Source organism: Filicampus tigris, chromosome 12 (genome assembly GCF_054856515.1).
Source record: "Filicampus tigris isolate MCC_2025a chromosome 12, RoL_Ftig_1.0, whole genome shotgun sequence".
Lineage (NCBI taxonomy): Eukaryota > Metazoa > Chordata > Actinopteri > Syngnathiformes > Syngnathidae > Filicampus > Filicampus tigris.
In genome coordinates this window covers 7,315,809-7,341,005 of record NC_141228.1, presented here as the reverse complement: position 1 = coordinate 7,341,005, position 25,197 = coordinate 7,315,809, and the positions used below count along the sequence as shown (strand labels likewise).

The following is a 25,197-nucleotide window of genomic DNA, read 5'->3' as shown; positions in this document are numbered from 1 at the left end:
CTTCCTCCGGGAGGGCTGTTTTGGTTTGGTAGCAGTATATGTCAGGCACTGTAGTACAAAGGTATTTTCACAGCCCCGTTGGGATTACTTGCAGGCCCTTGCATTATTGCTGCTCCTGTGATGCCTTTTTTTTTTCACTGACGGGAGGACTGACCTCCGAGTTGAGGGAGAAAAAGCTTGCCACAATAATGCATACTTAACTGTAAAGAACCCAGCTCATTATCCGGCCCATTGTCTGCTGATCAAATACTTGAATAGGTGAAAAATATATAATTGATGTCAGTTTGTCATAATGTTTGATAAAGTGACTGTTGGCAGTCACTAGACGGACAGTAATATTTTCAAAGCTTGTTTTCTAGTCATAGTGGAGGGATTGTTGTCAATGCTGAAAGACGAGCAACACAAATGCTACCGGGCGTGAAAGCAATATTTTCTGCTTAATAGCAGCACAATTGCTCATCACTTCAAACTCCAAGAATAAATTGTGTTGCTCATTAGGGATAGGTGAGCTGCTGTTTTTTTTCCTGAGCTCAAAATATATATACCGTAGATCCAGAAACATTGTATTTATTCTCTGCAGAAATATCAACACATAATAATAACAAAAAAAAGTGTCATCGGCTCAAAGTATATCGGAAGGCAATGGTACACTAAATGTTTTAGGATTCTTTCTTGTCAGTAAAAACTAACTTGATAATAGTATGTATAGTAAAAAACATACACTGTGATGACACATTAACAAACCTAAAACCTAAATGTGGGTGTTCCAAAATCTGCTAAACCCATCAGAAATCAAGCCTAAATTACTACTGCATGTCTGTTTTGGCTGGGTTTTTTCTGCAAACATCATTTCTATGTCAGGACCTACAAAATAAGTGCTAATGATCAGACTATTAGAGAGGATCTTTAAAGTGCCTCTAACTTACTAAAAGTAAAGTTCAGCTGTTCTAGTACCTGTAGGTGTTTCCTGACATTTTTTTCCCTTTCTAACAGTGATCACAAAAACCAGCGGGGTGTCGACTTTTTAAATCCACTTCTGATTTATCCAATTGCTTTTCACCCCACACACAGTATAGACAAGAGTATCCGGGCACATTTCAATGAATTAATCAGCCAAGTGTTGGACTACAGTCTCTATTCTCCCCGGAACCTTAATTTCCCATTTTATTGACACCTTTCGTATAATTTTATTCTTCCAACCTTGGATGAGTATGGTTAGCAAACACTTAGACACAACCCTAATTTCAACCAATCAAACAACGTTAAGATGAAGTCCAACAGAGATGGCGAGCCATTAGGGCTTTCTCTGAGGTCCAGTGCCAGTGACCTCTGCTCCTCACAAATGCCCTTTCTGGTTGAATGAACAAATCCCACAGATGCACACCAACATGTTGTTACTAGTCTTCACAGAAGAGTGGAATCTATTTTAGTTCCTAAGGGTTGATCAGTTATATTATCTTTCATTTTCACTTTATGTACTGTAGGTGCAGTGACTATACAGTGACCCAATAGTTTGTCTTTATTGTGAATTCCAATCCAGCCGGGCCAGCACGACAGCGTGAAACAGAGTGCCGAAGGTGGACACATACATGCTTCCACATTTATTCTTTCTGCTCCGGGTGATGCCTGTGTTAAAGCCTCCGGTGAAGCCAGCGTGTCAGTCTGTCGGTACATGGCCTGTGCGGCGTGCAAGCGGGCAACAGCAAAGGAATAAATCATTATTGTACAACAATACATCAGTTGACTTTTTGCTGTTTCGTGACCAGAGGTGAACACGACTGCTCTTTGAAAAAGCTGCTCGGCATTGGCGCAAGGGGCGGGCGCCAGTGGAGCGTGCAGCCTTGTCATAGTCCAGTATAATGGGGCTGCATCAGCCCTTGCTCTAACTAGTCAGTTGGGAGGACCCAAACCGCACCCCCACCCCGCCCCCACCCCACCCATCACCACTGCTGCCCCACCACCTTCCGCGTCTTTCATCTGCTGAGGCCCCCCAGCTCGCAAGCCCATTCTCTGCCCTGCCTATCGCCCAAACTCACTGAGCCCGTCCCCAGCATGGTCTGACAGCAGCCCTCTCATCAGCCTGTCAGGCCTATGCTAACAAGGCGCTATCCATCCAGCATGCCCTAGAGTGCCAGCTGTCTCTCTGTTTCCTGCCTTTTCCTCTGTTGTTCCTCTCCTCTCGTTGCCTGACTTGAATGTGTCTCCCGACTTGCGCTATCTTAGTCCTCTCTGACATATCATTTTTTACCCATCTGTCTCGTGTTCTCTCTGGCTACACCTCTCTTACTCCTGTTGCCTGTGTGTCTCTCCCCTCAATAGATTTATCTCAACCTCAAGCCATGTGCCATAAGTTGCCATGCATGTTCTGCTGCTGTCGTCACAAATGTGCCTATTTGCATGGAGTGGGTGTTTGTCTTCTTTCCTTTGCGTGCGTGCATCTGTTTATATGCGCAGGTACCCGTAACTCGCACCTTATGTCTTTGTGACAGATTCTCAGCCGCGTGTAGGAGGCCTGGCGTTAGCTGTTGCCCACAGCAACACGTCTGCCCTCGCTCTCTCTTCCTGTGCCACATACTTGTTGTGAGGCACACTTTGTCGCACTGGGCCTGACATGCGTGTATGTCTACAGAAGTGAAGGCAAACTTGCTAATTAGAAAGTTGGTGCTGAGCAGAAGAGAAAGAAAGGCTGATATATCAATAAAACTAACAGTCAAAGGAGGCTGGCATGGACAAAAAGACAGCTGGATAATGGAAAAATAACAAAAACGAATGTTTCTAAAAATGAGGGCGTGATGAACGTGTGTTCCTTTTAACAAGAGGAGGTATTTGTCTATTCACTCTTGAATTATCCTGACCAGAAGGTTTCTTCTTTGTCAGTTAATTCAACCTGCCTGTCTACCGCAAACAGGCCGAAGCAGTTTTAATTTTGGACACAGTTTGCAGTCACAATATTTCAATAATTGTTGTTTTTATTTTGTATTGTTTTTATGTTCAATAAATCAATCAAGCAACCAATCATTCATAATACAGTATTGCCAAATTATGTGAACTTTAATGTCACCATTTCAACAAATAGTCATGTTTGCTCCAAGATCCTTGAGGTGATGTGTCTAATATCCAGAAGGCCCATGTCAATTTCAGAGAGGAACCCCTCCCCCCACACCTTTCAAACCCGATGTATATGGATAATTTAATAGCCGACTTCAGCAATACTCCGATATGAATATTATTTATGCAGAATAGATTAAAATAGATTATTATTAAAATATATTCGCAGAATGTACCTACCGTCACTTGCAATGGCTTTGAGAATTGCCTTTCATCTGAATCCTTCTCTCATTCACAAGAACCTTAAAGACGAAAGGCCCTGATAGACCAAACCGACGTCGGAGTTCGTGAAGCGTCGTGGTGTCTGAATGCGCCTTCTGTTCGGTGTAGTGGCCACCGTCGTAGTGTCGTAACCTGTCTGTAAGCGTCTTGGGGGCGTTTACGTATGTTGAATCGGCGTCGCCAGTCGTGACATTTGGTCACTCTGATTGGCTGTTAGCTAGAAAATCAGCGCGCGGAGCACCAACGGGAAGTGACAAATGCGGAAAAACAGTGAGCACACCTCTGCTGCCTTAATCTTCTTACAAGTACAAGAACGGGGGTTGACAATGTAAGTATTTCACAATACCGTGTCAAGAACGTGATGGGTTACTTCACGTGGGAGTTCATCGTAAGCGAAAAATATAGCTGAATACATTGTTTACGTTTTTATAATCCGCCCTCGGCTAACAGCTTTCCGATTGGATTTTTCTAACCATGAGAAATGGTGACTACCACCGCCGATGGTATGGAAGGGTATTACATCTTATGATGCGCAGAAGATACTTTAATGTCTGTCGTTGCGGTGTATTCCTCCAGCGTGACGTGCCGACAGCCGGCCGGACGCCACAGGGGGTAAGCGTCTGCCACTGTTGCCCTGCGTCTTTTTGGTCTGTCACGGCCTTAAGTGTGAAGTAAACTTGGCCAACCATCTTTTGAGTAATACTAACGGCTACAACTATTTTAAGCATACTTAAATTAGTTTTTATGACACAACCCACCGATAGTGCAAATATTCCTCAATCTTCGGCGAGTGACGTCACTAGAAGAGATCGAGTTGGCAGTCGCCAGTACTGCATTGTTAGATTTGACATTCTTATCGTTTTTTTTTTTCAACGAAATGCCTCGGCACTGTGTGGCGACGCATTGTTCACCAGTTCAAACAGTTGTTTGAGTGGCCAAAAGATAAAAATAGGGCACGTAAATGGACCAGTCTGTGTTACAGTTCAACAGGCTTCCACATTAACTGGCTCCCGATTCCAGCTGTGGCCGTTCGGGCAATGCCAGTCCAGTAATTTTGTTTTTCCTGTCTGCAGATTCGTCACAAGCAACATCGAAACTGTTCAACTGCATACCTGTTCAAATCTGCAAAAAACACTTGAAACAAATGTCTTGTTTACAACTCCCGACTGGCTGCAAGAAATGTTAACATAAAAATATACAGGTAGAGAGCGGTATTTCAACCAGTGACACAAAGGGGAAAAAGAGCTGGCATGACTTGATAAATGAACATGCCTCCTGGAAAATTGTCAGTCAAGTCAATCTTACTATAAATTCACTTGCATTTTATGATTTGTTAAATATACTTTAGTTGTGTGTGATAGTTGTGCTATCACAATGTGACAAGTAATAACCATAATTTGACAACATGGGACACCAACCCACTATGACGTATGTGGCTCTCAGTGCTAGCAGAATATATGGAACAAATAGGCAATCTCATTGTGCATAATTTACAGCATGGCACAGCATCGAATGTCAATATTTCAACAATAATGCTAGGCTAATAATCGTAGCTTATTTAGCTTAGTGTTCTTCCAATGTCAGTGGGTCTCGTCTCCACTCCATGCCCGGTTGTTCGGGCACCACATTTTCATCATACTGAGCATCTGGCTCGTGCATGTACGTTTCAAAGTGCATTATGCCAACAACCTCTGCTCCCTCCAGCTCTTCAAACACCTGGATAAATTCAAAATATCGCTTTCTGAGTCCGTTTCTGAGTGGATTTGTACACTTTCCCCATTGAGCGCTGCCATTGTTGTTCATTTAATGACGTCGCCTTTCCAGTTTCGTCACTGCCAACCTCTCACTTTGGAAAAACGGTTACTTTGTCAAATATATGAAATAGAAATGTTTAATTACTTTACTTGCATTTCATTTGGCATTTTCTCAAATTACTTCACTCTAGGTCTTTAAGTTAACATCACCGCAATCCCTAACTGTCGCTGAGCCTTCCTTTGACATTCTCTACTGCCTGCTTAGTTTACCAATAACACAAGTGATGTTTCGGTCAGTTCATCTCTCTTTGAGTTTATGGTTAATTAAACACTTTTTTTTGTCATGCATTTATTCGCCGAGCCCTACTTTTTCCATTTACCTCTCAACATTAAACCGAGTCTACCATGTGGAAGAAAACGCTGCTGCTGGTTTCATTCATTCAATGTTACAGGCTTACTCAACAGCAGATGTAAAGGGAAGAGTCAGTAAGGTCTGAGATGTGTGTTGGGCGTCTTAATTTCCTCCTTTTGTGGTTGGTGAAACTGGTTTTAAATCTCATAGTTTGTCTGTGTTTTTTTTTTTCAAATTCATCCCATTTTACTTAGCCATTTAATGAAAAATATATGTGCTTGCTTTCATACTGTCTTTACTTCCACTTGTAGTTTCACTATGGTTGTAGCCTTTAGTCAAGACTTTTTATAAAGAAATCGAGCTGAGTCGTGCCTTTTGATTGTGGCATTTTGCCCAGCTGTAGTACGGTTATAAAGTTTTTATTTTTCCCCATTTTTTTTTTTGCTGCACTTTCCTTTACTTTGACTGCTCGTCTGTCTCCCGTCTTTTTCCGTCCTTAGTCCAATTGTGAACGAGCCTGCAAGTACCAGTCTTTATGTTTCGGCTACAAGTGCACTAAAAAGCTCTCAGGGCACAACCAAAGACCTTGACTGCTTTTTGAAGCAGGCTGTCGCTGTATAATCGCTTAGCTTCTCACAGCGGATGGGGCAACACACACACACCCGTGCGCACACAGTGTGAGAGGCAGGCAGCCCCTCATTACCGAGCTGAGCCCCGGTCCCCGAGGAATGGACCCAGCACCTAATCCTGTATTTGTTCTTGGGGACTGTATCTGTGATTCTCCATTGAATGGAATATTAAGCACCCAGGTCTTTTGTGGAGCGTGTAAGCCATTTGGCTCCACTCATCTATTATTTATCAGCCTGGCAAATATTTTATCAGCCTTAGCCTCTTATGGCCTACTGTCACGTGAACCCCCGTCCCGATCCTCTGACCCCCCGATAACAAAAAAAACAAAAAAAAAAAGACTCCTTGAGTGAAGGAAAATGTTATTTTTAATTTTTCAAGTTTATCGGCTGTTGTGTGCCGCAAGCAGTTAAACCCAAACAAGTACATCTTTTTATTCATTGGGAAACATGCACATTATTTTCCTGACATTGGTGTTGAGCTAACTTAACGCAGACACTGTTCCATCTCCATCTATTTGGAGATAGCAAATGAAATCAATTTTAAGTATCTCGTCGGCAGTAACCTCCTCCGTTCTCAAGCAAGTCCCCCAAAACTGCCAGTGGGTGTTAGGAAAAGAAGAGTGAGAGACTCCTCTTTTCCCTTTCAACCAGCAAATAAATCACGCCAGTTGGGGAGCTCACCTTGAGGCCTAGTGGAGATAATTGGAGTTGGTTAGCGAGGTGTTCTGTGTCATTACCTCCTGGAACCAGTGAATGGCTGGGGCTTGTCTCGCACTCCCAGAGGAGGAATATACTCGCCTGTTGGATCTCCATTGGTGTGTGTGTGTGTGTGTGTGTGTGTGTGTGTGTGTGAGTGTGTGCGTGTGGAAGCCCGCAGTCAGACTGCTGACCTCTCTTTATCACAAATTAATGGCCCTTTATCATCACTCGGGTCGGAAGAAAAATAATAATCTGATGATTTCGATAGCAACTCCACCACCAAGTGTTTCACTTTCCCACATTAATATTCATAGGATTGATTTACTCTGAGAATTAACAAAAGAAGCCAAACTGTTTGCGAGGGAATTCATTTTGACAGGAGCGTGGCATTGTTGTGTTGTGTCAGAAGACGGCGGGTAGAGGAAATATGCATATTCAGATACACAGAGCAAGACACCAATTAAATGTTGATTAAGTCTTAACTATTGTGGGACTGGCTGGGTGAGAGATTGCACCGAGACAACAAATAAAGTGTTTTTTTTTCCCCCAGTCGATCGGAAAAATGAATGCAGTTAACACAAACATGCAAGAAGGGCGGCACATTTACACAAAAACACACGTAGGCACGCACGCAGAGCCCCTCAGATGTCCAGCTTGATGTGAGGTTCCACTGAAAGGGGGGGGCGGGGAGCATGGGGAGGGGGGGGGGGGGTGGAGGAGGGGTGCTGTTTTTCTGGCAGTGGTGGTTTTGGCTCTTGGCCGGTCAATTGTGACACTTTGTGTGTCAGTGAGCAGAGGGTCTCCTGATAGTTGGGTGTGCGTGTGTGTGTGTGCGCGCGTGTGTGACTGTGTGTGTCCGCTTCACACACACATTGACTGTGAAGCTGTAGCAGTATAACAGCGGCTGCTGCTCCGGGGTCTCGGTGGTATTGGCCTAGCCCGCAGTCTCTCTTGGCTAACTCATGTTTCATTCTTTGGCAATTTGCCCTAATGAAGTCCCGCAGGAGCCCCTCAGACCTCTGTTCTCTTTCCATATTTAATCATGTTATTTTAATCTGGGGGATGAGCTAACGCCTCGTTCCCCTGCCGTGCCTGCGTGTGTGTGTTGCAGGTCATTACTTTTAGCTTGGTTTTTAAGAGACGCCGTGTCAAGAGGAGGCAAGGGGGGTGGGTGGTCGGGGGGGGGGGGGGGGGGGGGGGTTCTGGCTCTAAGACAATGGGAGACAATGATTTAAATTTTTGGTGCGGTGTTGGGTTGACCGTGTGGTGCGCTTGAGAGCGTTTGAAAAGCAATGTCATCTTCATTTGATTGCGCCTCATTATCTGCTAAAATATAAAAAAAAGGATTCTTTTTATTGTCCCAGGCCTAGGTGCTTTGTTTCTTATTTTGATTTTTATGATTAATGGCAGATGTATGTTCGGCTGCAATAGTTGTTTTGGCATTTAGTTGAAAAGCAGTTAATTATGAAGCGCGTGCTTTCCAATGCCTTCTCAAATGCCTGACAAAGAAACTGTACTAGGGCCTCACTGAAAATGAAAAAAATAATTCTTTAAATGACTCATTTAATCACTCATTTGAAAAAAAAATTAATAATAATATCGGATAAAAGGTAGAATTTAAAAGAAAAAGTCTGACAGTCTTGGACTGTTGCATTTACATTTGTGTGGAAATGTTGAAATTCACAATTGAGACTATGACTTAAATGCAACTTTTTTTCTCGTGATATCAGGTTATTCTCGCAACACGTTTAACTAATATTTTTTAGTTAAAAGTGGCAAATGTGCATTGCAACAACAGTGGAATATGTACGGATGAAACAAGCTCATATTGTTAGTGTAAAGCAAAAGCAATTGCCTTTTTTCACCCGCCTTTGCCATACCTTTCTTTACATCTTTTTCCCATCATTTGTCACTGTGGCTCTGCTACAAAGGTTGGAGACAGGCTGCTGTCAGCCGGTTGATCTTCTCTTCTTTCCTCCAATAATAGCTGGAGGTTACACGTTCAACACCAAAGTCTTACATACACTCACCTGTAGCAACCTGAGGTACACCTGCACAATCTAAGGAGATGTCGCAGAGGTATTAAATTAACAGTACGTGGTATAAGTTAGCCGTGACATACGACTGAACTGCATCAGAATGTGAATTTCTATACAGCACTCTAGCACCGAATTGTTAGTAATGAATGTATTGTTAAGTGATTGACTCTCTGACATCGCATGTGGCATTGTCTTTGCAATGGCAGACCTGTTGTTTTGTTTTTCATTCCTTGGTGCATCATAAAGCAGGGATTTGACAATATTATAAAATTCAACTCCTTATTTAGCTCTTCAATTAATGTGAGTTTTTCCTTTTCTCTCTAGTTAACCGCATGTGTCCACGGTGCAGCCGCTTTGCTCTTTCCAATGTACTGGCAGCATATCTTCATCCCTGTGCTGCCCCCGCATCTTCTGGACTACTGCTGGTAAGGCCTGTCACCTCCACACACACGCACACACACACTGAACATAACATAGTGAGGGTCACCACGCTTCATTACTCTCGGCTGTGATATCATCTTCATCATCCGCCAGCCATCTGAACGGGCTGAGACGATGCAAGGTCTCGTCCTCTGCATTTACGCCGTGTGGACTTCATCTTCTTTAAAAAGTACGCCTTTTTATAGAATCAGCTGTGATTGGTCATAGCGTGCACTGTGAGGACCGCACCTGCCTTGAGAAACTCTTCATCACTGACTGTAAAATGTGATTTTCAACACTCTGGGAAGACTCAGCAGCAGTTAATTCAATCACAGGGGTGTCCTCCGAGCTCCGATTATGAAAATAAAATTTTATTAGATGAGCATGTACAGTACTGTGTTCCTGGATAGACTGCTGCGTGCACGTGCATATTTGTTGATGGACGATAGTGTCATATCTTAGTCTATTACACTGCAGAGCTACGAGCCTGCTGCGGGTTGCTGGGTTGTATTAGGCTGATTATGAGCCTGCAGCCCCTGAATCCTCTTGGGCAGAGATGATATGACACAACACTATTTAATAAAAGAATGTCTGTATGAGTCTTAAAATGTGTTTCTGTTTGACTGCTTGATTGGATCGTGAACATGACTCAATGGTTCAACGTGTTCTTCTCAAATCATATCAAACCGTCACATAAACAGTAGTTATGCCAGAAGTATTTGGACAGTGACAAATGAAGTTCGTGGACACCAGACCGCCATCAGTGTTAGAAAATACAGTTGTGGGCATATTAACAATGATCTTTTCACAAGTAAGCCACTGAAAATGGAGGCACTGTAATTATGTTGTCAAAATAAAACTAAAAAAACACATATTTTTTTTTTCATCATAGTGATGTATAAATTAAAACTCAATGGCCAAATACTACTGCATGGTAATAATCCATAGTAATAAAAATAATCCAATAATGTAAGAGACAAAAAATATTTGTTTGTATTTTCATAGGCCATTCCTTTAAATACATCAACAGACCTTTTTTTAAATATATGTTTTTGGGCTGTTTAAATCATTGCGGACATAATTGCTATATAATGTGACACATATATCATTATTGTTTCATTGTGCTAAATTGTAACCACTTGTATTTTTCATCCTTTCACACCTGTGTCTTGAAGTTTACTAGTTGATAACTTGCAACTTGTTAAATCTACCGTATATTTTATCAACTTTTTACGATGAAAAGAATGTTGTTGTTGTTTGGATTAAAACAACATTGCATTAGTAACATTTCATGAATTATCCATTTTACATTTTAAATTTTCTGAGGTCTCTATTCTCACAAGTCAGTCTCAGACATAAATGTAGTGACAAATGCTTTTGCGAGTTGTACATAGTATGCAATAAAGCAGGGGTCTCAAAGTCAGGGCCTGGGGGTCATTTGTGGCCCAGAGAATGATATTTTGTGGTCCCCTACTTGACATCGACGTTAATGCGGCCCCACGTTTTTTGTCATGTTGTTGCCTTGGGTGTTTTGTGTGTGTATGTGTGTATGCTTTTTTTTAAAAATAACTTATGGGCTACGATAGCTCATACAGCTATCGGCGAAACATGATTCTGAAGTGACACCAAGTGGAAGGAAATTTATTGTGATATTCTGTCACCCAGTCCCAGTCATGTCTTTTTCAAAACCTGTCGTGAAAAGAAAGGTGGTGATGAGAACATTTGATTTCAAGGAAAAACAGAGGATTTAATGTTTTGTTGAGCACGGGGCCAGTACGCCATGTCTTGAATGCAAGAGAAATTGCGGTGCTCAAGATGTTATTACTCAACTAGACATGTTGAGGAGCATGCAAAGTACCAGGGAGATGAGAGAGAGGACGAGAGGACTGGGTCAACAATCTTTCGTGTTCTGAAGAACATTTTTTTTTTTTTTCAGTTTTTAAGCCGCTCTTAAAATGGGCACATCTTACTATGTTACTTGTTACTTGTTTTTTTTTTGTTTTTTTTTTTTAAAGCTTGAGCCCCTTTTTGTGAAACACTTGATGCGGCCCTGACACACTCAGACAATAAAGGGGTGACTATTTTGTTTTTTAACCATTTTGGTCAAAGCAACGTGGAAAAACTTTGTGACATCACATCACAGATCAAGGTTTCTTTCTGAAAGACAGTCTTCAATTTTCTCCAGCGGCCCCCTAAATACAGTGCCCTCCATAATTATTGACGCCGCTGGTTAAGATGTGTTAAAAGCCTTAAAAATCAGCCCCCCTATATACAGTACATATAATAAATTCAGTGTTTTAAAACAGTTTCAGATGGATGTGTGAAATATGTTCTACCAACTTTACCCTGTGATTTTGAGTGCTGATGAATTGTTTTCCTCTCTCCATCTGCAGCGCCCCCATGCCATACTTTGTGGGAGTTCATCTTAGTCTGCTGGAGGTATGTTTGTTAATTCTTTACTATGCATATGCACATAAAGTGCATGCAAATATGTATGCATCATTATGTATATGTACCATTGTGCGCAGTGTACAGCTGGATAAAGTTTGCAAAGCAAGCAAAGATATGCAATAAGTTCCATGTTGTATTTACTGCACTAATTTACTGCTAATGAAGTAAGGATGTAACTACCTTTCCTCTATTATGCTTTGCAATTTTTGGTTAAAAACACAAAACAAAAACACATTGATTTCAAGAATACCGCACACAATGGTTTTCCTCTTTGTCTCTCTAGCTTATACTCTTTCTTAATCTTAAGTACGCAAGAGAAGGAAAAAAGGCAGGAAACGCAAACAAACTCCATTGTTATAAACCTTTGTGTTATTTGGTGGGGCAAGCCATCACCACTGCCATTGTCTGTGAACGCATGTGGCAAGCTTGTGTGTATGCGTGTGTGTGCATGCGTGTGTGATAGTTGTCTGACAGTTGCGGCAGTGGCAGTATTTATCACACTCTGCATCCATGACAGACCCCCTTTCTTGCCACTCCATAATTAGTCCAGATCAGCAAGTGAGCCTCCACTGCACAGGCTGTCACAAAAGTGACAAACTAGAAAATTCACACACTCTGCTTCCCCCCCCCCCTTCCCCCAACACACACGCGCACACACCTGCCTGTATGCTGCATCACAACAAAATGAACTAATTGTTGAGTTTGTTGCCATCAGGATGCATGCAGTGTAGAATCACTGTGTTGTTGATGCATGAGATTCTAGCGCTGAGGAGAATGTAGCGTTCAAATATCCTCTTTCAGTGCCATTCTTCATGCGACGGGTGTGTGTTTGTGTGTGTGTGCGTTGGTGGGTGGGTGTGTGTGTGTGTGTGTGTGATACAATGAAGATGTTCTGATTGCACATATTCATTGTCAATTGTAAGGGAACGTAAGGACAATACTTTACTGTAGCTCTTATATTTCCTTCGACCTTCATCACCTGTTACCCTAATAAACAGCGTTCCATGAACATTTGTGCATTGAAAAATGAAAAATCAAAAAGAAACAAATACAAGCGGGCAATTCATGCAGAGCTATAGTGTATAGTCTTAGCTTTATTTAATTTATCATATTATGATTGTTTATAAATTCAGCCAAAACACAGCTTGCTTAAGACTGCATTTAAAATCATTCCATTATTCATGTATGTGTTTTAAAAAGTAATATAGAATGAGTGTCAAAGCATTAGTAAAGTCTGTGGCATTTTCGGAGAGTTTCACTGCTCACCAACAGGATGCTTTAACACTCTCAGCCTTTCATCATCACAACAACCAGCTGACATTTACTGTACATAACACACCTTCAAAAAAGTATATATTTTTTAACACCTACCATACAAAAAAACAAAACATTTCAGTTGTAAAGGATGCAGACTTTTGAAGTTTAGACCAGACCAGTTAATAAAGGGCAATCGTTATTAAAATGTCAATTGAAAGGGTTACAGGAATGTGATTTTTGTAGCTTACAGTATGTACACCTGTTGATTTGAATTATGCAAGCCCTAAATACTTTTTCTACGTTCATATTTATTTTATCTGTATCTGTTCAATTAGGGCTGCTCGATTATGAAAAAAAAATATGAATCACGATAATTTTGGTAATAATTGAAATCACGATTATTCAAACGATCATTCATTTTTTGGTTCAACACAAGAAAATGTTTAAACGTAAAAGGCAAATACATTTCTTTGAAACGCTATAATTGTGTAAGTTCCTTTTGGATCAAACAAAATGTATAAAATTAGTTATAAAATAAGAGGTGCAAATGTATAAATTCAAGTATGATTTCTTTGTGTAAACAAACAGCGAGTTGGACATAAATGCATAATAATAATAGTTTTTTACGATTATGCCAATTTTGTAATCGTAGAGTGTAATAATCGTAATAGTAATTGAATTTCGATGAATTGCACAGCCCCATGTTCAATTGAATTTATCGCAAAAGGGAAAGTCCCTTGGTGGTTTGTGCAACATGGCCCTGAGCAGTTGAAGGGTCAGCACCTTTATCAGTGACACCTGAGTGGTGATCTGGAAATAAATTCTGCTCTTTTTACACTGGACCAATTTTAGAATAAAAAAATATGTTGTTTTGGCTGCTCATTTACAGGACAGGAGTGCAAGTGAAGGTTGAAAACGTCAGTTTTATTATTCGTGTCTTAAAGAAAGTAATAGTGACGTAGTGGTAACAGCATTGGGGCAAGTCCAACAATTTTTGGACGACCACCAACCATGTAGTACGCATCGTATTCAGCCTAATGTCACATTGAAACTGTCATAGCTCTCCTGTTATTGTGTTTTAGAATACAGTATAATGTCAATCCCATTTCTGGGTCACTTTCATTAGTATACACACATGCACACACAGAAAACAGGACTTTCTGAGGGATTTGTTTTGTTTCTTGACCCCGGTGACCCTAGTAGTTCGGTGCAAGCTGCGACTGACTCTTAAACAGGTAGGGGAGAAGGCTTGAAGCAAGTAGAGTAAATAATATGCAGTTGTTTGGGGCACCAGCCTGCCGGTGCTTGTAAAACATTTATTGAAGCTCTGAAATGCTGAACACTTTTTTTCCCCTTTTTACTTCAGAAAAGTGTACATTGAAAATGGCCAGTGGAGATGCATTATTCCCATAACTCACATCCTCGACACAGATATAATGACCATAGTGTGAGAAAAATATGCTTTTGAGAGAGAGGACAAGCATTTTTTACCCAAGTGGCGCGGGCATGCTCTGCTCATTGCAGCGTCTTCAGGCGTTTTTGCAGTTCCATCCGATTAGTTCCAAATTGTTGTCATCTGAATGCACAACTTTTCAAATACGCGAAGAGACTAAAACTCTCTATTTTTGGTTTGTTGCTCCAAAAAGTATCGTTTTATAGAGGGTGGCCTTATTTGCTGTGGTAGCGAGGCCATAATTGAAAACGGTCTTCATAGGGCCATTGTTGAACCACAAGGACAGACATTGCGACAATCATACAAAACCGCAAGTAGCCCATATCAAAACGCTTCCCATTCTACAAATGCTTAACTAGAATGACTTGGTCGCCTCTACATCATACTGTTTCTGTGTATTATTGGGGAATTGTGCCCCAAACTGTGTGAAATGAAAGCGGAAAATTGCCTAATAATTCTGTGATGTTGTCCTCTTGTAGAGAGTGCGCAGTCGGTCCCTGGAGGATGTGGTCATCCTGAACGTGGACACTAACACTCTGGAGAGTCCCTTTGATGACTTGCATAACCTTCCCAGTGATGTGGTGAGACACTCGCACACACCGTTGCTCAATCTGCTTTATTTCTTTCTTTGTTGTCTTAGTACAAGAACATTTTATTTTTCCCCCCTCTCTTGAACTAAATCTTAGCCTTCGCCCCTCCCTTACACTGAGTTATTCATAGAGCCAAAACTTGTCATTGTATTGTTCTGTCCCCCTCCCCACATCATTAATGTGTGCAGCACTGGCCCCTCAGATTGTGGCTGTCTTAAGTAAACTCCCGTTGCGCTGAAGCGCTTGAAGGCAAACATCGTTCCCTGACCATCAGAGGCTTGTGGGAAAACTTGCAACTCCCTTCCCTTCATCTCCATCCATTCTTATCATTATTTTACCAAGTCTTGCCTTGCTGCCTGCCCACTGGCACGTTTCTGAGAGCGAGGGGTAGGAGGTGGGAATGAGGCAGTGGGAAGAGGCGATGGCTGATTTTCAAGGGGGAGAGAGTGGGAAGAAGGGGGCCAATTACCAGTGTGGGCCGTGAAGCCACCTGCCAGCGCGTCGTCTCTTTAATTAATGGAGCGATGATACTGTGGAGATGCTTCCTGTAACGGTCACCGGCTTCAGGGTCACTCAGGCATTTGCACTCGCACACGCAGACACACACGCACACACACACACACACACACACACACACTCAAGCAATACACAGCTTGTCTTCCCTTGTCTATGTCGAAGCGGGATTGTTTGTTTATCTGTTTTCAGACGGTGTGTATTAAAGCGCCTCTGCCAGGCGTGGGAGCCCCCCCGCCGAGGCTGCACCCACACGCTATTACCCACAGTGCTATCACTATATACAGCAGACCGATTCCTCTGCATGCCGACCTCTGGCCAGAACGACGATGTGTATAGTTCAATCGACTATCCAGCAGATAACAAACCATGCAGCTGCCTCAGAACTCCCTCGGTTTTTGCCACTCCTTACCCCTACTTCCTGCTTATGCAAGTAAGGCAGTCACCATCGTGAAACCTTAAACCCACCAAACGTTACAAGCAAAACAATTTAAACTAGTATTAAGACGCAAAAAAAAAAAAGGGGGGGGGGGTCTTGTGAGGAATGCTGCGTTTCCTAATGATGACATCCATAATGATGGTTTGTGTTTGACTTTTGAGGCATATTTTTCCACAAAATCTTCATTGCAAATCTGAATTTTACAGCCTTATATAGGAATTAGCCGACGTTCACACTGCAGGGCCCAATTTTGATTTTTGTTTTGTTAAAAGTCGATATTTTTATATACTTGTTCACATTACAAAAAGCATCTTCTAATGTGAACGGAATGTATGCGTACAAAGCACAATGTCGAGTGACACACACACCCCCCAAAAAAAAACAATGTCACGTGGCTGTGTTTATGGAAGCAAATGTGGTCCCGCTTGTAGCGGCTCATCTTTTAACGAAGTATAGGTCAGATGTCTAGGGATGAGCGTTCAAACTGCAGACGTCCTGGATACATATCTGTTTTCTGCTTTTGCTCCATTTTTTCCCCCGTCCAAGAACCGGGACTTTCTGGAAATTCTGGTATTGAGTCATTTTTTCCCGCTAAAATTCACGGTACGGCACTGGTACCAGTCATTGGTGCAATTTGAAGCATAGAATTGTCCAAAATGAAGAGGGAAAAATTAAACTAAATCCTTTCTACTCGCACCCAGGTAGTCGAGGCAAAATTATTCACAAAGTGAGTTTGTCACATGAACCAAGTTCGGATTTTTGTTAAGCGACAGAAGCCAAGAGGGAAGCCTTTGTCTTTGCCTTGTGATAAATTAAGTGGCAGACTGAGCCTTTTTTTGCTTTGATCAGGTGCTCGCCGTTTTTCCTGACTAATGACAGAACATAGCCCACACGTCATGTCACATTACACCACCTGAAAAGGAAAGTAGACCGACCGGCATGAATGTATTTAACACTGCAAATGACTGTTGTTGTTTTCAGTCCTCTTCTTTGCTTTTTGCTGCCTGCTCTCATCTTTTCACCCGGGCTTCTGGATTAATAAGCGAGCGAGCAGGTACTAATTAAGTGGAATTCCAGGTCTCTTGTTAGTCAGCTTGTTAGCGATGAGGACATGCCACGTGGCATTTGATGTTTGTGTTTACACACAGGGGGATGTTTGAGGCATTGTGTAGTCAAACAGAGGCCTGCAGTCTTGATTAATGCTGAGTGATTCTTTGCCTGAGCTTAGCAGCCTCGCATTGTTTGCGAGCCACTGAAGCCGCCCTTCATTTCACTCCAAAGCCTGCCGTATTATTCGCACTTAAAAAGCCCAGTGTCACTTTGTGTGAATGTATGAATAAAGTGACATAGATTCAAAGCTTCAGGCCACAGGCTGAATTTTATGTCTATTTCAAGTGTAACTAAGAGCAAAAACGAAGCGCTCTGATGTTGATTTAAGCAAACCTTCTGAGATCCTGCTAATGAAGGCGATGCAGACTGTGAGCACATGTGGACCCTATTACGCGGGCCGACTGACCAGTGGTCCTGCTTTTAGCAGGTTCAGAGTTCACAGTTGTCCCGAATTAGCCGTCCTTACTCAGACGGAACCCCTACACTGGCTCCAAAACCGCCCGCCCACTTTAATGGTCTTTCCCCACAATTTCACACGTAATATTTTAGATTTATTGACTTTCACAAATGCTACCATGCCAGTAGCAGTTCCGTTTGGGGGGGGGGGGGGGGCAGAAAGATCTGAACAATAGAGAAGCACGGTAATAGGACACAAAAGGATCTCCGTTTCCATTTTTAACTACAGCAGGCAGTTTTTGTTGCTTTTTATGGCTTTACTTTTGCTTATTTACTTTGCTTTCTTTTGTTTTGATTATATCTGGAAAAATCACATTGTTAGAGTTTGGAAAGAATTGAAGTTTGAGTAGTTTGTATGCATAGATAAACAACATTAATTGCACAGAGACAGTGTTTGTGTCACTCAAATCAATGTGTTGACAAGCATCCTGAAGAGAAAAATAGTAAAATTCTGCTGGAAGATCAAGGTATTTTGGTTTCTATTTCTTTTGAGACACACCGCTTCTCCTCTGCATAGACATTGTGCTGATAACTTTATAATTGGCTTTTGGTTGGTTGGGCTGTTTACCTCGCTAGTCATTAAAAGTATCCAAGAATAGCAAATTAGGAGTGTGTTAATTCTGAAAACAAACAGCGTGTGACTGAATCAGATTTTCATTTGATCCCCGCAACTGATCTGCAACCAATTTTTCATGTATTATTCTTTCTGTGCCACGTATTCAAGGTGAGGTGCTACAATGCAGCTTTACATCCTTATTTTTCAGATGCTCTCTCACATCACAGCCTAATTCCTTCTATTCTCCTCCTCTCTGCCTCCCGCTACTTTGCTGACACCGTGTAGTCACACACTCAGAGCCGTCGTGCATTTGATCATTTGTATTCCAATCAAGGGGTAAATATACAGCGTACACTCCCACTTGCTGTATTTCAAGCCTCTCTTTGGAGGTTTACAAATGAATGAGGGGGCTGAGGTTGTGTCTGCACACCTCTCCTGAGATCACCTGGCACACTTAATCAAACATTGCGCCTTTAATTTGGTATTCACTCCCCGAAATCAACATCTCCATCATCATTCAGTCGGCGGCGGGCAAACATATGTCCGGCAGTGTCCAAATAGACGAACGGTAAAGTCAAGCTTGCTCACATTCCCATACATGTTACGTTTTTTTTTTTGTATTTTAAACGCTTTTCATTTTTAGATTCTAAATGTGCTGTTTGAGATTTGAAATGGGCATGAAGCATATATGCACGCGCACTCACACCGTGACACACTCGTTTATTCACGTAGCCTTCATTTTCAAATTGCGGTTCTGTGGATCAGAAGTAAAAAAAAAATAAAAAAAATAAAAAAAAGAGCACGCCATCACCCACTGCGTAGGTTCGGCGATGCTAGAGATGACATTTAACTGTAGTTAATTATGTATGCAAAACTCAGCTGCTCAGCTGCTTTAAGAGGTCAGCTTGACAAAATAGCCCCACACTAGGGAAAATCTCATGACAATGCCTATTAAAACAGTCTTTTCCTCCCTGATTTATTTCACCTGACTCGTGCATCATGTCGCCTGTACAACACGCTGTGAGACTAAGAATTACATGTCTCACTGCACCTTAATTGCAACTAATCGTGTCTGTAGTTTAACTCATCCCTTGATCAAATACTACCAAAGGCCCGATTAAAAGCAGAAGACTATTTTCCTCATTATTTTGAAGCGTTAAATCCTTCAGTTTCTCTGACTTTAAATACAATAAATGCATGAATACGAGAGTTGAAAAGAGCATATTTTATTTGCGCTCATGTGAAAGGACATGCCTGTTCAGTGTGTCTTTGTTCATATTTGTGTGTGCGCATACAGTTCAAACTGCAGCACATCAAAAGAAAGTGGGAGATTTTCATAGCTTTTTTTTTTTCTTTGTAGTTCTTTAATTGCGTCCCCATGGCTTTCTTTTCATGGACAGAATCTTAAACAAAACATTCAGAGGGTTTTTTGTGGGGATTTTTTTTTTTGGGGGGGGGGGGGTGCTAACTATTCTTTTTTTGTCCAACAGACAAGTGTCAGGGCTGAAGGCTCATGCTTGAGTTGAATTTTAGTGTGGTTTTGTGCGCAACTTATTTAATTGACTGCACTGTAATTTTCCATATCAACTATAATACTAACGGGGTCTCCTACAGTATCAATTGTACGAGACAACCTTGTCCCCGTTGCTCGGACACAACCCAGCATCATGAAGAACTTTAATTCAGACGACGTTTTACCAGTTTGAACAGTAATAAGGAATTGAAACTGAATTTACCCGTTCACAACCGAATTTGAGCTGGCTCTCTTGGCATCTCTCAAACGTCTGAAATGAATGAAGCATAACATTTAATCATTCAAACTACATTTTCAGCTCAGGAATGCAAGTAAAAAGCTCTGGTGTGACAACTTAAGCTCAAACTAATAATGTGCTTTTATAATTTTTGGAAAACAGTACATTTGAAAATTCATAGACAATAATAGTTGTAATTTAGCATTTAACATGTCATTTTGGTTGAAGAGATACAACTTACTGGTGTGTTATTCATGAGAGACATATGATATGTTTTTGCTGATTACCAAACCTGTTAATTTAAGTCAGTTCATAATGACTTTTGTATCCTTTTTCGTTTATCTTTTTTTGTCTATCTCTTTTCCCCTGTTTGTTTTCCTTGTGTTGATTGAATGTATGGACCTATGTCTGCAAATAAAGAATATACATACATAATATTGGGCGATGACGTGTTAAGCAAGCACTGTACCGTAAATGAATGGACAGTTTGTTAAATGGGAAAGTATTCTGTATTTCAATACAGAATGCAGTAAGAGTGGAAATGGTGACTGTGTTTTTAAAAAAATATTATTGTAAGAGCATTCAGATGCCTGATTTGTTTTAAATGCGCATACATATTACCTGCGTATGCACAGCGCAATAGAGTATGTGAAAATACATTTTTATCATGCATGGAATGGGCATCAGAATGCGTAACATTCCCAGCGCACTGGTGCGTTTATTTCAACAAGTAAAGATCAATATTTCAGCACGGCTTTTCTAAGGATTTGTTGGAAAGATTTGTCTGAATGTCTGCATCTCACTGGAATAGGCGTACTTTATTCCTCCCCGTTTTGTGTACATATTAATGCATCGCAGCATACGCGCGCACACGCGCACAGATGTCTTGATAGCGCGGTATCATCACTTGTAGTCAGGCAGAGATCATCATTGCACCTGCTAATTACCGTCTCCAGCTGGAGAGTTAAATGGAGATCTGTTCGTTGTCTGACCTTTGACCCCATGCTCTTTATGTGACGCACTTCAAACCCTGTTTGGGGCTGGCTGGGCCGGGCCTTAATGAGGCCCCGTGTCTGCCCTCTGTGGGCTGCGCGCCTCGGATGCCCCTCTTTCATCCGCGACCGTCCTCCCTTGATGTAAATTGAAAAGATCACAGCTATGGGGAGAAGACCTGGGCTGGAAAGGCCTCTCTGCATAGATTATGAACATCATAACTCAACAGTTTTCCTTCGCTCCCCCAGCCGCCCACTCCCCCCTCCCCTGCCGCCACCCCCGTCCCCGCACAATGCAATAGTTCTAATTGGACCCAATGGGGGACTCGCTGGCTTTGATCTCATCACCGCCACTGTGACTTTACACTAAAAAATGTCACTGCCAAATAGGGTTATCACCTGTAGAGCCTGGCCTTCCTCTGATGCCTGTACGCGTCTCGTTAGTTTCACTCAAACCGGAGAAGTTAATTAGTTTGACAGAACCATTACCGTAGAGACGTACCTGATGATTGCGGCGTGGGCTGCACAGTCAAACTCCAATTACCAAACACACTTATTTTCATGCGATATGCAAAAGGCAGATACCGATAGCGGGGCTTTGCTCTCGTCTCTCTTGACAAAACCAATATTCAGGTGTGTTTCACGCGCTACCAATATATCTGTAACTGTTGATTGATCGCCCACATGTGACGCAGGAGGAATTTAATCACCCTTAAACTTTTGAGCGCAACTTTTTCACCCCAACGCTGAGAAAGAGAACACAACTGATTGTGTCCCCACCTCATTAAAAAGTGTTTGCCGGCGCAACGCTCTCAGCCGTTCAAAGCTGCTGCACACAACTAACTCTGTGTGCAGAGTAAACTCAGCTAGCCCGTCTTGTCTGACAGTCTTTGGGGTATGCCTCCCCCACTTAGACTGACATTGTGTTCACTTTGATTCGCACACCCCCACCACCAAATACGGGAGAAATAAAAAGACATTTTAATGAATTGCAAGGATGGGGAAAAAATATCTGAAAATGCACATAAACATGAAATATTAATTCTAGAAAGAGCTTTACACAAACATAAAAGCATTTAGCACAATGAGTGAATATGGAGATGACACTTGTTAATTTAACCGTGATAAACTTTCTGTTTGATGCCTGGGAGCATTTGCAATGGCAGCACGGGGACGCTGTGGAGAGTGAGAAAGCCCAGGAGAAATGAATAGACGCTGCTCATTTTGTCTCTGTCCCAGTTTAAGACTGACACTCTCTCCATCTCTCTGTTGCCGTCTTTCTTCTGCTCGCACTCTCTGTTCCTTTCCGCCTGTCCTCCGCCTGAGCTCTCTGAACACTTTGCTTCTCCTCCCTGAAGTTTTCCCGATCGGCTAATTGCGGATACCCAGGCAGCGATGTCTCAGGATCGCTGCCGCTTCACAGCATGATTATTTGGTCGTCTCTAATCACAATTGTCCTGTAATGCCAAGCAACATGGTGTCGCTTGGCGCACGCGCACGCGCACACGTTCATTGTAAGTCAGCATCACTTGCATTATATTGCAAGTCTTTGCGGGGGATGAGGGACTTATTCTGCTTAGATAGGCGTTGGATATCACATATCAATTACTGTATATGAACACTCTGAGTCGCATATATGTGTTGTTTGTTTAAAAAAAACAACTCAATTACTTAAAAATATTGGGGGGAAAAAATCTGGCTATATATGCTCGCAAAACCACAAGAGCGTCCCTGGAGTGAATTAAATTGCGTTCGGTGTAATGTCTTATATTGTGGAGCCGATCAATGATGTCATTGATCAATCGGCAAATTTTGACATTACAACCACTCGCCAATCTTATATCTGACGATACATTCCAGCCAAACACATGTGAACAACATTGCTTGTTATTGCAACGCTGAAGCAGTTGGTTAATGTGCTCACTAAATCGGCTAATAAAATCTAATATGAGTTGTTACTGTGTGATATTTTCTTTTAGTAATGTGCAGTCAGTTTTTTCTGTACACATTTGGAGAAATAACCTATTGAAATGCCCCCAAGTAGCGCAAGTCCTTAAATCTGACAATGACCTCTCCACACAGAATTTAAATATTTAATTTACACATGTAGTCGTTTTCTTTTAATCAACTATTAATAGAGTGTACACATAAACACACACAGCACATATAAACCAAACTTGATTTCATTAAACTTTAGTATGTTTTTCTTTAAAAGGTATATAATTTTAATTAGTAGCAAATGGGCATATTGTAGGCTACTTGAAATATTTGGGTTTTAAAAGCTCTATCATCAGCACAGCAAAACCTGCTTGTGTATCTTTAATACAAAATTAGTATTTAAACACATAGCAGTATAGCGTTATGTATTGCACTATGACGAGATCCATATTTGTCATCTTTTCCGCAGAATATTCCACGTCAAGGAAATGTAATCTGAGAATAATTTCAAATGTTTAATGCGTAAACCCTGACATCATGATTCCTTCTTGTATTACTGTCAACGCAATTCGAACCTGGTCAAATGTACAGTCCAGTGAAAAGATGCACAATCAGCAAAGCTGGCACAGCCCACACAGAGAGCAGCAGTCCCTCTTTGCCTCCTCCTCCTTCTCCTCGCTCAGTCAGACTGCTGCTGAGCAGGTGAGGAGAGACTCTTGACAACTTCTTTCCCAGACTCCCCGGGGACCATGGCCTGGGTGAATCTTTTGTCATCCTAAAACAAGCTCGGGCCTGCTGCTCCTCTCCTTTCGCGTGGAGACTTGGAGACGCGGCGAGGAGAGGGGAAAATAATTAAAGACATTTTATGTCAAGAGGCTCTTTCGGGGGGAAGGGAACACTGTGGATGTGGGAAGAAGAAGTCGGGGAGTAAGAAATGGAAGGAGAAGTCAAAAGCAAAAAGGTGATGGGGAGGAGAGTGGCTATGTGAGGAAAAGCAAGATTGCGAGTTTCCATTTCCCCTCTCGCCACTCCCATCCTCTGCTCAATTAGCAAAGCAGCAGGTGCTCCCAGCAGCACAACGCATACGCACGGTGGAAAGGCTGGAGCGTTCCTTTCCTTTTCTCATGTCTATTTTTGTTTTTTTGTGATGACCTGCAAATGTGATATTTCACACTCAGAATGGGCTAGCTGCTTCACCCCACCAATTTCAGAGGTGATAATTTAACTTGCACCCCTCCATACCCGTACCTCTCTCACTGCATTTCTCTCATCATGTTTTCCACCAGGTATCTTCTTTGAAGAGCAAGCTCAAGAAGCAGTCAACAGCAACAGGAAGTGGCGTGGCGAGGGCCTTCCTGAGAACGCAGGCCGCTCTGTTTGGCTCCTACCGGGATGCTCTCCGATATAAACCTGTAAGAGTCTATCACCATTGATACACAACTAGCTGTCCTGGGTGATGTCAAAACATCTTGACTTGTTGACTGAGCTACCCTTGTTAAAAGGCCCAGTTCAACTAAAATACTGTACATCCTAAACATGCATATAGCTTCGTTAGTTTCAATGTTGAGAGGATCTGCAGATCACGCCACTTAATTATTCGCAAATCTCAGGGAATTGTTCTCACAAGATGAAATAAGACAACATTTATGCACGTCACCCCTGCTGCACATTGGCCTGCCAATTTCAAATGTAATGCGACACCATAGCACAATGATATGACACAAGCTACCATAATTTCCGGACTATAAGCCGCTACTTTTTTCTGACGCCATGATCCCAGCATCGTTTAATGCTACGCGGTTTATTTATAATTTTTTATTGACAAGCTGCAAGCCATCAGTAGATTAACCCATAGTCTCGTCACGTCTAACCAATGAAATTAACTCATTTGCGACAGTGGACCCATGAAAGAGCCCAGGTCCACCCACATATTGAATATTCTTCAGCCATTTGCGGTCGGAGTGCATACGGGAGGTTAGGAGCGGGCTGTCTGAGAGAATGCAGAAGTTTTCCTGGAGAGCAGTGCGCGGCTGTGTAAGGAGCAATTGAGAGCGCAAATAATCATCCTGAGTTCGTTTTTTGGAGCATAGGGAACAAATGCCATGAATACAGCCGGCTCTGCAGTGCCACCCTGGTCTAAGCTCGTCGGCGTATTTGACATGTGTGACAACATGAGACTGATAAAGCTTGTGGGATGTTACTGTGTAACTAACTGCGGTCGGCATAGTTTTGGGAAAAGAGAATGTCGACTGGTGTTAAGGTGAAAAAATAAATAAAAAATTATCTTTGCGACCTCTTTCTTTGCAATTTCTTATGTTATATCGTGGAGACCCGTGGCTATTAATACGAAGCAGCTAATTTATGTTGAAATTATTTTTTATGGCTACATTTAACTGTCGTGGTGTTTTGTAGTCCGGAAATTATGGTAGATTCTTAGTAAGTGTGCAAGTGTGCTAAAGACAAACACA

General features: G+C 41.9%; 1 protein-coding gene across 2 annotated transcripts in view; it reads left to right on the top strand.

Annotated features, from left to right (window-relative positions):
* Window positions 1-25,197, top strand: part of dennd1b (DENN/MADD domain containing 1B) — a 120,992-nt gene that overhangs the window by 67,189 nt on the left and 28,606 nt on the right. For both annotated transcript variants that reach the window (XM_086047133.1, XM_086047132.1), the window contains 4 exons: window positions 9,128-9,228; window positions 11,617-11,662; window positions 14,864-14,965; window positions 24,016-24,141. In XM_086047133.1, the coding sequence (XP_085903259.1) occupies window positions 9,128-9,228; window positions 11,617-11,662; window positions 14,864-14,965; window positions 24,016-24,141 (375 nt within the window). The remainder of the gene's footprint in view (window positions 1-9,127; window positions 9,229-11,616; window positions 11,663-14,863; window positions 14,966-24,015; window positions 24,142-25,197) is intronic.